Genomic DNA, 17,708 nt, shown 5'->3' with positions numbered 1-17,708 from the left:
CACGATTTTAAGCACATCTTTTCTGAATTAATAAAACATTCACCACTTTGCAGTGAGCTAAATCATTTCATAATATCCTCCACTATCTAGGTCCTGGACAAAATTACTATGGGGAAAACACTCAAATATTCAAATTACTCCCTGGTCAAAACTACAGATTAAGTTAAACATGAGAAAATTTGCGTCTAACAAATGTAAAATGAGTTTATGCCACTTTAAGAATTGTAGCATGTGACCAATGGTCATTTGCATTGCATTTCACACAGGCTATGGGTATATGGAACGAGCTGCCAGAGAAGATAGTTGAGGCAGGTACTTCAACATTTAAAGGACAGGACCATGGATAGGAATGATCTTGAAGAATATGGGCCAATTGTGGGCAGGTGGGACTAGCATAGATGGGATATCTTACTGGGCAGGGACAAATTGGGCCAAAGGGCCTGTTTCCATGCCGTATGACTCCATGTTACTAAGGTGCTTTCCTAGAGACAGTATCTATTTCTGCAGTGAAATCCATACCAATCAATGCGGCACCATTCAATGCAAGATCTTTTTATTATATGAATAAATTACCTTTGTTTATTATTTTAAATAAGTGAATGGAAACATGAAAGATGCCCACACTTTGCAAACGTCAATCATTGCTGTGGTTAATCAGACCATGTTATCTGCCTTGCATATGATGGCCTGATATTTGAATCCCATGTTGCAATTTAAGAGAAATAAACATAAACATTATTTTCAATACTGGAAATTTGGAAATCAACATTTAGATCAGAAATTTCTGGGTAGTTACTAAAATAACTTACCCAGTCTACAAACTGCCAACAGTAGCTTTATTCTCCTTCAGGACCTTATTGATGTAGAGTCAACTTGATCTAAAATCTACTAATTATCGATCTTTCGCCAAGGAAAAGAGGTCTACTTGGATCACCTTTTAATACTCCATGAATAGATCTCCCCTCCTCCTTCAATATTATATTAAAAAATATTCTCCAACTAAAATTCACCTTGCAACATGCTCATTTTTCCCACCCTCTGTAGGGTTATTATCTTTACTGTAGTGTGGTGATCTGAACTGTCTGCAGTACTCTATGACTGTAGTTTAATCCTATAGTCTCTGACATGACTAGTAAAGGCAAGTAAGCAAAATATTTCCTTTGCTGCCTATCTTGCTAGGTTGTGCAATGAGCTTTTGTTTCTATGTGTATTTGCTACCACTTTGGACATATCCCTCAAAAATTTCAAATTTGGTTTGGTATGATCAGTGTGAGCGAAATCTGACTCCTGATTAAGGTCAGGATTTTGGGTACCTTTTCATTTATGAAAAAGGAGTTAATTAGCAGCAGACAGACACTGTTAGTTTTCTACTTTATATCGAGCATTAAGAAAATTCTGACAAACGACAGTAGATGGTGGTTGGGAAGAGATTACAATTAGTGAGAAAATAGGGCAGTTAGAACGTCACGTGGTTTCTGAATGATGGTTCCAGGGTTTGGAAATTACCATATTTATAATAGACTTTGACCATGAATTATTCATTTGTAAAGAGTTTATGCATAGAATTGTGACTCCACTTAATTAGCAGTGTAATTCTGTATCAGGGTTTATAAAAAAAAACTTATTTTGCAATATTCTACAGAAAAGTACTGATTATTAATCCCCTTTATCAGATAGAAAGACAAAGGAGGTTGGTTTGCGAGCTTAGTTTATTTCTGCTGCTTTTCTCCCAGTGGCTTCTGTTCTGCAAACACTTAACATTTTCTGCCATCAAGACAGCAAATCTCTTCATAGGTCCAGACCAGAGCATTCTTTAAACTGTTGGGGTGTCCCAAGCTGTCAGATTGCAGGGTGTTCACAGCCTGCATATTAGACAATAGACAATAAGTGCAGAGGAGACCCTTCAAGCCAGCAGAAGGCAGGCAGATAGTAGGCAGAATTAAAATATTTTCAATTTACTGCATACTGTGATCATTTAACATTTTAAATCAAAAGCTTGCAATGTAATAGAGACAATTATAGCGCTGACAGCAGGGTACCACCTGGTCAAGGTACCTAGACACATGATGGACATACTGATGGAGATCTACAATGTTGGAGTTGTCTTCTTTATGTTCAGATGGTAATCCAAGATGGTCATAAACAGTTCACTGAATCAAATTCAAAGAATTAACAAAAGATCCATGTTAATATTTTTCTTTCAATCAAACCCATACCCGTCAGTGTAATCTTGCTTTTTGTAAAAATAGACACAATTGCTGGAGTAACTCAGCGGGCCAGGACCTTTTTTTCTGTTTCTAAACTGGCTACCACTTTTCTTAAACCATTTAATTGGCTAAAAGTGATTTGGTGATTTCTGAGATGTGTGATACGTGGTAAATAAATGCAGCCTTTCTTTTCAGCCTGTCATTCTCCCTTTCTTTTAATTGCTTTTTAATTTCATTGTGAAGGTTGAGTGAAGCAGTGTGTCTTTTAAATTGATTTGTCTTATAAGAGGTCTTTTCAATCTGGCATCTCAAAATGCTTTGTAGCAAATAAAGTAATCTTGAAGAGCAGTAACCATTTTAATATAAACCCATGTGGCTCTGGCTCTGGCTCAGTTTCCAAGTATCTCTGCCAGGATATCAGGTATCTACACTATTTATTGCTTCTCCTAACACCTTTCCCTCTATGCATATACTTAATAAACATAGATCCTCAATGACAGCCTTGGAAGGGGAGGGGGCCAAGGGAAACTATTTTTTAATCTCTTACCTTGCCGAAGATGCGCTTGTTTTCCGGGTCGTATCTCTGGTCGCTCTGCGGCCTAACATCATGGAGCTGGAGGCCTTGCTCGGGACTGACTTTGAGTCCCACTGCGGGGGCGTGGACTTGCCATCCAAAACCGTACGACAAGCCCCGACCTGGGGGCCGATCGCCCAGCGTGGGGAACTGACCCCCCCCCCCCCCCCCGCCGATGCAGGAGCTTTATCGCCCTGATGCAGAGGGGCTGCTGCCGGCTACGGGAGTCAAGAACGTCCCATCAACGGAAGGCTCGAGGTCTCTGATCGCGGGAGAACAAAGAAGGCAAGAGATTGAACTTTTTTTTGCCTTCCATCAGTAAGGAATGTGGAGGAGTCACTGTGGTGGATGTTTATGGTAAAATGTATTTTGTGTTCTGTTGCGTTTTATTAGGATGACTATGGCAAATCAAATTCTTCATGTTGCAAAACATACTTGACTAATAAAGTAAGTATGTGTATCTCAACCGCAGCATTCATTCAATTGTAGATGGAGCCCTCACCCACGTCTCCTCTGTTGCCCACTGTTCTGCTCTCACCTCCCCCCAGAAAGAACAGGGATAGAGATCCCTTGGTCCTCGCCTCATCCCATTCACCTCTGCAACCAACATGCCATTCTCAGGCATTTCTGCCGGCTTCACCATGAGCTGACCACCTGTCACATCGTTCCTTCCCCCATCCCTTTCTCCAACTCCCTAATTTGAAATTGCAAAGGAGAATCGTACAGGCAATTGAGGGAGAGGGAAGGAAAAATAGCTGTGTGTGAATGGGTTGCTCTACAAATAATTTATGGGTTAAAGATACCGTATGTTAATAATACCAGGGAAAGGTAATATGTTTCTAAATGTTCTCTCAAGGCGTGGAGGTGAACCAAACGGTAAACTCTGTTGAGGAAATGTACAGGAAGGAACTGCAGGTGCTTCTTTGAAATCCTTCCTCAGACAGAACCTATATGTTGAATTAAGTACTTTTAAAGGGTGCATTAACAAACTGCTGTAGTATCAGGCATGATCCATGGAGCGAAACAGATAAATGACATTTTAGTTTGGAACTCATATTCAGACTGGTGGAGTGGAGGGAAATAGATCTGGTAGGAAGGGGTGGGACAAAATGGCGTGATAAATCGATCCAGCTAAGGAGGAGTTCCATTAGCAGATGAGTCAGGTGGAGGAGAGAAGAGTGGAGAGAGAAACCAAAGCTGGAGATGATGTGGAGAAGACAAAGGGCTGCAGATAGTGGAACCGGATTAAAAAAAAGAAGGTGAAGAGTGAAATGCAGAACCAGAGGGAAGGATGGTGGGTAGAGAGGGGGGGGGGGGGGCATAGATTGGCATGGGTGATGAGGGGGAAAGAATGTAGTGGGGGAGTGGAATGAAAGTAGTGGGGAGCAGGAAGCTTAGTAGATGAGGAGTTGGTGGGGGTGTTTAACTTAAAGTCAGAAATTGATGTTCATGCTTTTGCTATACCCAAGCAGAGTATTAGGTGCTGTTTCTTCAGTTTGCATGCGACTTCAATCTGGCAGTGGAGGAGGCCGAGGGCAGAAAGGTCCCATTCCAGAAATGGGAATGGAAAGGCAAGCAACCAGGCGCTCCAGCTGTCCTTGGGTGACAGAACATGCGTGTTCTGCAATGTGGCTGTCTAAGCTAAGGTTGGTCTTGCCCATTTATAGCAGAGCATCAAATGCAATAGATAAAATGGGAATGAACAGTAAACTTCCATCTCACTTGGACGGACTGTTTAAGACCCTAAAAGAGGAGGTGGAGAGAGCAGATGCACCTCCATTGGTTGCAGGGAAATGCCCGGGGATGGATGGGCATATCCATTGGAGGGTAAGTAAAGCTGCTCTACAAGTAAACTCATCCTGATCTTATACACTTACATTAAATCTTCTCTGCAGGAAGGAGGGTATCTGCAGTTCTCCATTCTGTTCTTGCATATGAAATCCCCCATTCCTATAATCTGGTAAACCAGTGTCTGTTGTCGCTTGGATAGCGGCCCTTTGTTCAATTAGGTTGCACACAAAATGCAACAAAGCTTGCACATGTGCACTCCTGCCTGCAGGATTAGATTAACAGAAAACATCAGCATTTACCCAACGCATCACCGGTTCCTCGCTCCCCTCCATTGAGTCTGTCCAAAGCAAGCGTTGTCTGCGGAGGGCGCTCAGAATCGCCAAGGACTGCTCTCACCCCAACCATGGACTGTTTACCCTCCTACCATCCGGGAGGCGCTACAGGTCTCTCCGTTGCCAAACCAGCAGGTCCAGGAACAGCTTCTTCCCGGCGGCTGTCACTCTACTCAACAACGTACCTCGGTGACTGCCAATCACCCCCCCCACCCCCCGGACACTTATTATCACTTATTATTATTTATTTAAATCATTTGCTATGTCGCTCTTCCAGGGAGATGCTAAATGCATTTCGTTGTCTCTGTACTGTACACTGACAATGACAATTAAAATTGAATCTGAATCTGAATCTGAATCTGATTTGGCATTCCCGCATCATTCATGGTTGTATTTTTGGGTAGATCACTGAATCAAATTGAATAAAATGTACATTTATTCATTTCTCAATGTTTATTAAATAAATATAGAAGCAGTTCATTGCAATATGAGCCGGAGGCTAAAATGTATTACAGACAAATGCTAAAAAATGTCAATACAAAATGTTTTTAAAGTTGAAAACTTAACCTTTTGAGAACTATTTCAACTTTACAATTATTGGGAACAGTGCAATCTTTGGTACTGGCTGATTTTTTTGGGTTAATATCTTTGTCAAAGTACCACTATTTAGTTAGAGATAAGGTGTTGTTTTTATTGAACAAATTTACAAGACTAGTTTTGTGAAAGACTTCCAAGACAAATCTGGATTCAAAGTGCTTCATTATGTAATTTAAAAAAATCTGTAGCATTTTATTTTGATTTGGAAACAATTTCCTCATCAGCAGACCACAATCAGTACAAATTGGCAACAACACTTCCTCAATAAGCATCAACACAGGAGCACCTCAAGACAATGTGCTTAGCCCCCTGCTCTGCTCACTCTATACCAATGACTGCATAGCCAGCTGTACAGCTCCATGAACAACTCGACAGGATGGTGATGGAGAGAATCAACACCTTGAGTTCCTGGGCATGCATATCTCTGAAAATTTGTCCTGGGCTCAGCACACTGACACAATCACGAAGAATGCACATCAATCCTTCAATTTTCTTAGAAGATTGAAGAGATTCAGTATGTCAAATACGCTTTTAAACTTAAAGGTGTACAGTAGAGAACATATCAACTAGTTGGATCATGGCCTGGTTCAGCAGCTTGAACACCCAAAAGCACAGAGGCTGCAGAGAGTGGTTGACATTGACAAATCCATCATGGAAACTGACTGCCCCACCATGAAATGGATTTACAGGAGGCGCTACCTCAAAAGGACAGTTAATGCCAAAGACCCACACCACCCTAGCTATGGTCTCAACTTGCTACTACCATTGAGAAGGTGGTACAGGAGCCTGAAAACTGATCTCCAGGTTCAAGAACAACTTCTTCCAAGCGACCATTAGACTCTCAAACATGACAAAATTAACCTCAGCAACTATGACCTACTATGGACTGTACTTTCACTTGCACAATGGACTTTGGTTTTGCATTATTATTGCTTGGTTACTGAACATTAATGATTATGAATTTATTGCATTATTGATGAATATATATCTATGTGCATTATGGCACTTATGGGCCTTAAGCGGCTGTGGATAAGAATTTAATTGTGCCATTGCTGGCACATATGACAACTAAACAAGATCAGAGACACAAGGAACAGCAGATGCTGATTTACAAAAAACCAAAGTCCTGGAGTAACTCAATGGGTCAAGCAACATCTCGAGAGAACATGGATACATAACATTTCAGGTTGGAACCATTCAGACTGAAGGGTCCTGACCCAAAATGTCACCTATCCATGTTGCCTGACCCCAATACTTTGTGCCTTTTGACAATTTAAGTCTTGGCTGAATTCTATCCATTTATTTATTTATTTTAAAAAATGGGTTTTAAGACAGCTCATACGATATACTGTTATTAATTCCAGTAACACAGGCTTGCTCAACTATTGACAGAATGGTGCAAGGCATCTTGCAGAATATTGATATTCAATGATAGACAATAGACACAAGAGTAGGCCATTCCGCCTTTCAAGCCAGCACTGTGATCATGGCTGATCATCCACAATCAGTAATCCGTTCCTGCCTTCTCCCCATATCCCTTGACTTCGCTATCTTTAAGAGCTCTAAGATATTGCCTTTTTCATTGCAAATAAAGTAGTTTGAATGAAATTAGCCAGTTTATTTCTTGCACGCAGTTAAAATCTCAATGGTAATTTGAAAACAAGTTAGAAATCACATTACATGACTATCATCAACAGTTCAACCAATTCTTTTTACAGTCTTTTACGACCAAAACAGGAATGGCACTGATTAAATAGCAACATTTAAATTTAAATTCTCTCTCACTTGGTAATTCCATACGAGTTCCCACAAAATGAGCGAGATACACACAACATTGGGATATAACAGAAATATTACAACCAACTGTTCTTGTTTTGTTTGGTAAAACTCGTTAAATGTCATTCATCTCAAATCAAGTAATAAATATAGTTTTGGAACATCCATTCTGAAGCTTGTGAATAATGATCACCATCACTACTTCTCGGTTGCAAGGAATTACATCAAACCTCAAGGAACGTGATGGGGAAAGAGCTCACCAATGCTGTTATGGGGTGGGGGGGGGGGGGGGGTCCTTAAATTCTTAATTGAGCTTCCCAGTAGTTCCTGATACAGAATACTTAACATGTTTGGTTTCTACTGGTTAGAATAAAATTGAATAGCGAGATTTTTGCACAGCACCACGCAAAAGCTGGTTGGTACAAAAATAGTGAACCATGAACATCTGGAGTTTTATTAAAATGTGAAGTGAAAGAGATGATACTAGTGACATTGTTTTTCTAAAGGGAGGGGGAAAAAAAATCAAGCTTGTGTTTATGTGCTAGAGAAAGTTGAACACTTTCTAGTTCGTACAAGTTAGTAATTACTCCAGGTCCAGTTTACTTAATTCCTGCTAATTATCAAGGCGCTAATTTCAACACCAAGTGTAAGCTTGTAGCATTTGCAATGCTGCAAAGCGCTGATATTCAAAGGTTTTGCTGATTATTGGTTTATTTATAATGTCCTTGAATCGTGAACTGGGCAAGTTCCATGATCAGGGATCATTAACTTCAAATCAGCCCCAATAACTGGGACACATGTCAAAGAAAACAGATTTTAGACTCCCCCCCCCACCCCAGAAATCATGAAAATTTTCTCCCTAAATGATTTCTCACGTCCAACATTTAAAAAGATGCAAGGGGATTGGAATTAAAGCCAACAGTGAATAATTTAATAAAGTATGATGTATAGTCTTAAAAACATATTTTAAAAAGTCAAATAACTGTAAAAGTTGCAATTTATAAATTGCAGGTTCAATCTAAAAAGTAGAGCCATTCTTGCCCCCCCCCCCCACACACCCCAAATAAATATTTTGATCTGTAGGGACTGACCAGCCTTTTCCCCTTACGCAGTCTGCAGATTCACTCCCTGGAGTAGTGCAAATCATGCAAATATGTGAAGAGCATCAGTTAACCGTTGAAGATTCACAACACACTGCAGGCTGACCATGAATAATGATCAAAAATGATTAAAAGTACATATGAAATAAGCAGCTATAATCCATTTGTATAAACATTGTAAAAAGTACATTTAAATGTATACACATTTACATGGCTTGTCATTTGATTTAAAAAAAAAATACATTGCACAAGCAAAATTAGCAAGCATGTTGCTCATCAAAGCTGGTGTTTGGTGAGGAGCAGCATTGAGGAGGACTTTTAGGATGAGCCATCTGAAATAGAGTTTAAAGCTTGTTAATTCAAATGTAACTTCAACATCATGGATTATACAAAACGGCAAGGTTTAACAGTTCTGGGTGGCACAGCGGTAGAGTTGCTGCCTTACATCACTTGCAGCACCGGAGACCCGGGTTCGATCCTGACTATGGGCGCTGTCTGTACGGAGATTGTACGTTTTCCCGTGACCGTTTGGGTTTTCTCCGAGATCTTTGGTTTTCCCCCCCACACTCCAAAGACGAACAGGTATGTAGGTTAATTGGCTTGGTGTATGTGTAAATTGTCCCCAGTAGGATAGTGTTATGTGCAGAGATTGCTGGTCAGTGCAGGCTTTGTAAGCTGAAGGACCTGATTCCGAGATATACCTCAAAACTAAACTGTTCACAAAGTCAAACAAATATAGGTTTTGTTAGTCTAGGTCAGAATTTTATAACAACCTGTTTTTCATGTGCCTTTCTCACAGAAAGAAACAGTATTTTTGAATAAATTAATGCCAGGGTAGGCAGATAATTAAACTACTAGTACTAAAGTTGTCACTTCAGTTTAGATATAAACATGAATTTTATTGTTACATTAAGACTTTTGCCCAGGCAATGCTTTGGAGAAAAATGCCTCCTTAAAAAAAAAAGTGGAAGTGACACCAAGGATATCACTGGGACTGGAGGGCTTCAGTTACAACACGAGGCTGGGATTTTTTTTGTATACCTGGAGATAAAAGGAAAACAAGGGTGCAGGTATGTAGGTAAATTGGCTTGGTAAATGTAAAAATTGACCCTACTGTGTAGGATAATGTTAATATGCGTTCATCGCTGGTCAGCGCGGACCCGGTGGGCCTGTTTCCGCGCTGTATCTCTAAACTAAACCTAAACTAAAGACTGTATAAAAAGGATTACAAAATCATGAGGGGAATAGATAAAAGGTGAATGGTTGCAGCATGGACAATTGGGGCCAAAAGGGCTTTGTTCATGTTATACAACTCCACAACCAAGTTTGAGGTCAACCAGAGGCCCATCTGTTCCAAGGGCAAGTAGTTTAAGAAGGAACTGCAGATGCTGGAAAATTGAAGGTAGACAAAAGTGCTGGAGAAACTCAGCGGGTGCAGCAGCATCTAGGGAGCGAAGGAAATGGGCAATTTTTCGGGCCGAAACCAGTCTAAAGAAGGGTTTTGGCCCGAAACATTGCCTACTTCCTGCGCTCCATAGATGCTGCTGCACCCACTGAGTTTCTCCAGCACTTTTGTCTACCTTCGAGTTTCTCCAGCACTTTGTCTACCTAAGGGCAAGTAATCAAGCTAATTGTAAAACTACATGCGGTTCCTCTTTAACTGGAAATACATTCCAGAAGCAGAATTTCAATCCACTCTTGATGGACCCACGTGGGTTATGGTCAGGATACAAAAGAGGACCTTGATACGGACACTATATTATTAATATATTTCTCAATATAGGATGCCAAATGAAAACTCAAACTTTCTTGTGAAGTGCAGCTAATGAAGAGCCAAATTATGTTGAGGGTGAACAATTTTCTAAAGCAATAAAAATGTCCATTTATCTACTCTCCAGAGACATCAGATTATCCGGGGGCTTACAAGCACACATGTCAGGATCAACAACAAAATGATCTTTACAATAACTCAAAATTGGGCAAAGAAACAGGAATTAGGAGGGGTTAGTTGGTGGGTTAATTCGCCACTGTAAATTGAGTGTAGGTGGGGAATCAGATGAAGTTAATGGACATAAGATGGATAGGTTTGTCATATAAAACAGATGAGCCGAGTGGTCTCCATTGTTGTAAGAAAGTGAAAAATAGTTTACCATTTCTTTCTTCACTACAATGGATGCTCCAGGGTTCATAGGCATTTGAAAAGTGATTGATGAAGCATAGATGCAGATCAGCAAGAAATCAAAATTTAAGTTTACTTTATTGTAAAATGAAAGTGTATTGACATTTCAGCAAGCCATGGGGAAGCTTGGATGGAGCAGAATCAGGAATATACCAAATACGTGTGCAGGAAATGCTAACAGTAGCCGTCAGAGGAAATACTGTACATTTTGTGGGTATTACATTAAATAGATACAATTTGCTTAAAAAATAAAGTGCCTTGCACGAGGAATGTTAGCATGTATTTTGTTCAAAACTAGTGTTTAAGGAAAAGCAGCAAAAATAGGAGCAGCAAGCCTGGGATGAGCACCGATGATGCACACTCCAGAACATCGTTAGTTTTTAACTCTGGGTTGATGGACAAGTGAGAGAGGCTGGTCATTGACCAATAGAATGAGGAGGATATCCTGGCAGGTAGAGACTATTGGCAATCACAATCTCTGGAGCAACCACAAAACTACACCATCAGAGATTCAATGCCCTCAAGACAAAAGTCAGAATGAAAAATTCCTTTAAAATACTTCAGGGAATTTGTTTTGTTAAAAAATATTTAATGTTGCCAAAATGCTGGAGGAAGACAATTTAAACCAAATGCTTCAGTTAATTTACCTCAAATTTCCGTCTTAATGCTTGGGTCATAACTGGTGTCAATCCTGTCGCAGTATCTTTGCTCTCCTTGTGGAGGGGTGTTCCACCAGGGCTCCTATAACCAAGCACCTTTTAGGGTAAGCAATCATACAGTAACACTCAACTTCTCAAAATGCACAAGCATCTATTATTCAGCAGCAAGGTATATCATTTTCACAACAAGGTTTCAATTAGTACAAGGTGCTGAACAGCAATTTTAGTAAATGCATTGTAAAATGGTGAACCTTGTTCACAGACTTTGCTTTTCATAACTGGTTCACACACTGGAAAATGCTTTGGGCATAGATTATTTAATCTCATTCAGGCTGATTTCAGCACCAACTAACAAACTGGATTTGGATTATACCAGGTACACAAAAATGCTGGAGAAACTCAGCAGGTGCAGCAGCATCTATGGAGCGAAGGAAATAGGCAACGTTTCGGGCCAAAACCCTTCTTCAGACTGATGGGGGGTGGCGGGGAGAAGAAAGGAAAAAGGAGGAGGAGGAGCCCGAAGGCTGAGGGATGGGAGGAGACAGCCCGAGGGCTGGATTATACCAGTTTGGGAGGAGCAAAAACTGTCAAAAAATTTCAGAAAGATGAAATTGTAAATGTGCAAGATCCAAAAGGAGAGACAAGAAACTGTAGATGCTAAGTGTCAAGGTGGAGTAAGTATCAAAGGTTGGAGATGAAAAGGATAAAGAAAGAATGGTGAGATATACAGAGGAAGGTATAATGGTGGATTGGGCAGTGGAAGGGGGAGTGGTTGTTGCTTAAAATTGAAGAATTCAATGATCATACTGTTGAATTTATAAGCTACCCAAGTGGAATTTGATGATCTGTTCTTGCAGTTTGCATGTGACCTTGCTCTGGCAGTGGAGATGGCCCGGGACAGGAAGTTGGCATGAGAATAGGAAGGGTAACTAAAATTATTCTAAAGGGTGCTTGACGAGGGAGGTGTTAGAATGTCTTCACTCATGGTCGGGTCTTAAATAAGGAGACACAACTAGAGGCCAGTCATGTAAAACTGAAGTACATGGGAATTTCTTCTTGCAGATGGTGGCAAATCTTTGGAATTCCCTGCCTGAGTGGGCAGTGAGAGTCAGATCATTAGAAGCATTTAAAGTGGACATGGATTTATATTTGATAGAAGGGTATGCAAAAATGACATAGAAGAGGTGTTGACACCTGCATTGATTAACCATGATAATATTTCATGACAGGGCAGGCTTGAAAGACCAGATGACCTGTTCCAGTACCCTTTATTCTTGTGTTCAGGTGGGAACTGTGTCTCAACATACAGCCTATTAGATTGTGAGTAAAGTGTGAGAATTAAGCATGTTTCTCACAATAATTAGAAGAGTAACACATTTATGACCCAGTCACACCCTCTCTTCCCCCCCCCCCCCGCCCCCCGAGAAAGTGGGGGGAAAATTCAGGAAGTTGGGAGCCAAGTCACTTGCAATCAAATACATATCCCTCAATTTGATTTTGGTCTTACATTTGCTGGAGAAAGCCATGTCCCAGGATATTGATGCTGTAGAACTGGGTGATGGCAGTAATACTGAGAGTCAGCTAGAGAGCTTTAAGCTACATTTCTTTGTTAGAGACGGTCACTCAGCAGTCCAAGTCCGAATAAATTGTTGTCATATGTGCAGGTTATCATTATTTGAAATTATCAATGGCATCACTCCAATTAATACGTATTTGTCCTCAAAAATGAAAAAAAAGGCACCTATTATTTATTACCTTTCTATATTTACTTTCTTTAGCCTCTGCCGAATATCCAGCACGGGTCGATGTGGAGTAATCCTTTAAATTAAAATAAAAAAGAAAACAAGACTTGAAATTATAATTTGAATGTATTGGTTTTATAAAAAACAAGCTGTACGGCATGGAAACAGTGCCTTAGGTCCACCGAGTCCATGCTGACCATTGATCACCCCTTCACACTAGTTCTATGTTATCCCACTTTCTCACCCATTCCCAACACATCCAGAGCAATGTTACACTAGCCAATTAACTTCCAAACCCGCACGTCTTTGGGATGCGAGACGAAAGTTGAGCATCTGGATAAAACCCACACGATCACTGGGAGAACGTGCAAACTCCACACAAATAGCATCCGAGGTTAAGATCGAACTCTGGTTCCTGGTGCTGTGAGGAAAGTTCTACCAGCTGCACTACTTTCAATGTGGGAATGAATGTTAATTAAAGTATCGCCGCATGGGGGTGTTTGCACGGGTATCAGAGCTGATACCCAACCTTCAACTAATATTACCAAAACAGATTAGCTGGTCGTTATCAGTTTACTGCTTGGGGATCCTAGTAGGCACAAATTGTTGTAATGTTGGAAACACAGTAATCAATGTCTAGACTTACTGTAAATAATAGCAAATTGTTTGTAAAACAACAAGTCCTGGGTCCTTCAACGTACAACAAGATGAGTTTACATTCAATTATTGTGCTTCCCTTGCTTATCATAAATCCTAAGAATATTAACATTTAAAATGTTGATGAAGTTCAAATGTAAGATGCATTACTGTACCAGGGCTCGAAATTAATGGTTGCCCAGGTGCCACTGACCACCCAAAGTGCCGCCGGGCAACCTAAACATGCAGTCATTTTGCCTGGCTTGGCACTGCAGATACCGGTTTATACCAAAGATAGACACAAAAAACTGGAGTAACTCAGCGGGTCAGGCAGCATCTCTGGAGAAAAGGAACGTGACGTTTCGTGTCAGCGATGGCTGTAGTGCAGGGTAAAGAATTTAGGTGCATGGTGACTAAGGGTCGGAGCGAATGATGGACCAAAGATCCTATAGCTGTAGGATTTTTAAGCTGCACCGCTCGGCCCCGCACCTTCCTGCTGGCTGGCGGAGGATGGCAGAGGCAGGTGGCGAGGTTCCCAACCGCCTCCCCCTTTGGCAGCAGCACTTGCGGTGGACAGGGACGGCCAAGGCAGCGGGGCGATGTAGTCCGAGGAGCACTGACCTTCCTCTCTCTCGTACGCCCCCCTCCTTATCCTGAGACCCCTCCTCTCCATCCCGCACTGATCCCCATTCCCGCCTCTATTCAGTCCTCACTGACATCCCGCGCTCCCCTCCCCACCTATTCATCCTGCGCTGTTCACCCTATCCACCTCGCATTAATTCTCCTGCCACTCCCCATCCATCCTACTCTGGACCCCAATTCATCCTGTACTTACCCCCCTTCCCATCCATCCTGCACTTCTCCTCCATTATCCTGCACTGATCCCCCCATTCATCCCGGACTGACCCACCCTCCATTTACCCTGCACCGATCCCCCCCATCCGTCCTGTAGTGATCTTCCCATTCATATTTTACTGATCTCCCATTCATCCTATACTGATCTTCCCATTCATCCTATACAGACACTCCGATCCACACTATACTGGCCACCCCCATTCATCCTGTACTAACTCCCCCATTCATCCTGCGCTGTTCCCCCCCATCCATCCTGTACTGATCCCCCCCCCATTCAAGAAGAATGGGGGGGGAAACAGTCTGAAGAAGGGTCTCAACCCACCATTTCCTTCGCTCCATAGATGCTGCCTCACTCGCTGAGTTTCTCCAGCATTTGTCTACCTCCATTCATCCTGTACTGATCACCCCCATTCATCTTGTACTGATACCCCCATCCATTCCGTACGGATCCCCCCCATTCAACACCACTGACATCCCGCCCTTCACGTAGTCATGTCGTATTGCAGCAGGTTTAATACTTTCTTTGCCTTGAATGCTGCTCATTCACCCATCCTACAGCACATGACAATTTTGCTAGTCCTAAGCTGCTTAACTGTTGTTCCAGCCAGGACCTTCACGTTGCAGCAGAAAAACGATTCACTAAGGCGCCACCGCTGCCACCATGTTCGGAGACAAGTTTTCAAAGAAGTAACTCCTGCACATGTGGAAACCCTCGCACATGCGTAGACTTTATTAAGTCGTTAAACACATATTACATAGCATAACTATTGAATATTGATTGAAAAGATTGAAAAGATTTCAGACTTACATCATTTTTGTTGGTTTCTGCAACTGATTAACTTTTCGCTGCAAATTAAAACTTTGTAGATCATGGATTGTTACCAAAGGGGATCTCCGTTTTCCTGGTGCATCCATCTAAGAACAAAGTACATAATTCATAGCATTTCAGACAAAAAAAGCTAAAAATGAGAATATTTACAACTTTGTCTCCAGGCATAATCATGATTAGTAAGATTATACACATCTAGAGTAAGCATTTAAAAAGAAAATCTCCAACACAATTCTAGTTAGAAAACACTCCCACACCCCAAAGATATACAGGTTTGTAGTTTAATTGGCTTCGGTAAAAATTGTGAATTGTCTTCAGCGTGTGCGCAGGATAGTGTTAGTGTGCGGGGATTGCTGGTTGGCACAGACTTTGTGGGCTGAAGGGTCTGTTTCCACGCTGTATCTTTAAACTAAATGTCAAACAGGCACTTGTTCATATTTGTGGTTTTAAATACCATTAAAGCTTCAAAGTAACTTTGTGCATGCTGGTTTGTGTAGCATCAGGAATAATTAACCTGGCAACTAGCCTGTTCAGTTTGGTGTTAGTCTGAACATTAAGCAATTATGCTCACCTTTGCTTTTTCTACTTTGTTCTGGGTCACTCTCAGCTTCACATCAAGCAAATCCTTTATTGTAACAGATGGTGGTCCATCTTTTTTCTCAGGATTCATCTACAAAAACCACAAAAAAAACAATCCTACATCAGTGTGTAAAGACAAAACAACTAGCTTGATTTGATCAGCACCAAAGTGCTCCTCACTTAGTGACATGCTTTAATTATATGCTCAATGAAGCCGTAACTTTTTTGCCTTTGCTATAATCTTGAAATACATTATTCTAATCAATGTGATCAGCACTAACCTTTATTAATTCAAATCTGTCAACAGTCCTCTTCAGTTTTACTTGAAGCAAGTCTTTTATAGTTATGGATGGGGGTCTAAGGATTTCCTCACCGATTGCCTGTGAAGGAAGGGACACCATTAAGATGGCAAATGCAATAATAAACAATATTTAGAAATGATTTATTCTGAAAAGTATCCCCCAAGTAATACCTTTGCCAATGAAGCTTTCAGAAATCAGATATGTATTAGATTGACAGGAGGTTTTGGACAAGATGCCTGCATAAACTTTGGATTTGTTAATCGTCACGGAGCATAAACTACGTATATGGTGGATTATGTCCCACAAGATGAAACAAAAACAGCATAAAAACTTCCCCAAAGTTAGCAGTTGTTTTTTAACAATGTGTTCAAAATGCTCAGAGGCAATTGTTTTCATGCATCTATGCAGCAGTATTATAGGTAGAACAATGCATGGCCAATTTGTCCCTCTTTTCTCGTTCCCAATTCCCCGTTGATGGGGAACACCTAGACCTTGATTATACTTTCACTAATTTTATTTTCTATCCGAGTGAGAATTTCGAATGCCAGGAAAGATACATTCTAGCATGGGATAATCATTTATAGATAGATTAGAACGTACATCGATTCATAAGAGCACGTCAATAGAGGTTTTCATTTACTAAACTCAAGAGCTTTCAAGAGGATCAAACCCAGAACTGGATACTAAATCTCAAAGCAAAACAGACTCACTGCAGCTATGGATTTCTCTTTATTTTAACTGCTTCCTCATCTTGCATCTGTGGTTTCAACAAACAAATATAATTTCATCATGTTAACACACTCCCAGAATTTAGTTTTTCACTTGGAGTTAACAAACGGGATCTTTTGAATAGTCATTTTACAAATAACACAAAATTCTTTGAAAAACAATTGGGATAGAGATTTACTGCACGAAAACAGGCCCACTGACTCGGTCAATCATTTACACCAACACTGCACTAGTTACATTTTTTAATTATCTGCACATTACCATCAATTCTCCACAGACTCTACCATTCACACATAGGATAATTTTTAGTGGCCAAGTTACCTCCTAACTTAGAACAGAACAGCAAGGCAGATCCCTTGGCCCACAATGCCTGTGGCGAACATGATACAAAATTAAACTAATCTCCTCTGCCTGCATGTGGTTCTTATCCTGCCATTCCAAGAATATCCAAAAGCCTCTAAAATGCCACTACTATGTCAACCTCCATCACCACCCCTGGCAGTGTATTCCAGATATTCACGACTCTTTAAAAAAAAAAAAATTTGTTCCTCTCATCTTAAAGCTTTGCCTTCTAGTCTTTGACAATTCCACCCTGGGTATTCTGTCTATGCCTCTTGTACTTTTATAGACCTGTCAGGCCTCCCCTCATAAGGCAGAGAAAACAAATCCAAGTTTGCCCAACCTCGATATGTAATACCCTCTAATGCAGGAAGCATGTTTTTGGGATGTGGGAGGAGAGAAGAATACATGGTGGAAACTCAGTCACAAGGAGAACATGCAAGCGCCACACAGACTGTACCGAAGGTCAGGTTCCCACCCAA

At 40.9% G+C, this 17,708-nt stretch overlaps 1 protein-coding gene across 2 annotated transcripts in view; it reads right to left on the bottom strand.

The window, feature by feature from the left end:
• Positions 1–5,342: 5,342 nt before the first annotated feature.
• Positions 5,343–17,708, bottom strand: part of prr11 (proline rich 11) — a 35,552-nt gene continuing 23,186 nt past the window's right edge. The window contains exons 6-11 of one of the 2 annotated variants that reach the window (XM_033045769.1): positions 16,138–16,236; positions 15,849–15,947; positions 15,257–15,363; positions 12,971–13,033; positions 11,204–11,297; positions 5,343–8,709 (exon numbers count right to left, since the gene is read on the bottom strand). In XM_033045769.1, coding sequence (XP_032901660.1) covers positions 8,635–8,709; positions 11,204–11,297; positions 12,971–13,033; positions 15,257–15,363; positions 15,849–15,947; positions 16,138–16,236 — 537 coding nt within the window. In that variant the 3' untranslated portion in view covers positions 5,343–8,634. The remainder of the gene's footprint in view (positions 8,710–11,203; positions 11,298–12,970; positions 13,034–15,256; positions 15,364–15,848; positions 15,948–16,137; positions 16,237–17,708) is intronic. The other variant, XM_033045770.1, reaches the window with a different exon arrangement.

This window comes from Amblyraja radiata, chromosome 28, assembly GCF_010909765.2.
Source record: "Amblyraja radiata isolate CabotCenter1 chromosome 28, sAmbRad1.1.pri, whole genome shotgun sequence".
NCBI lineage: Eukaryota > Metazoa > Chordata > Chondrichthyes > Rajiformes > Rajidae > Amblyraja > Amblyraja radiata.
The sequence above is the reverse complement of the archived record's forward strand: the minus strand, read 5'-3'. Positions and strand labels throughout refer to the sequence as shown.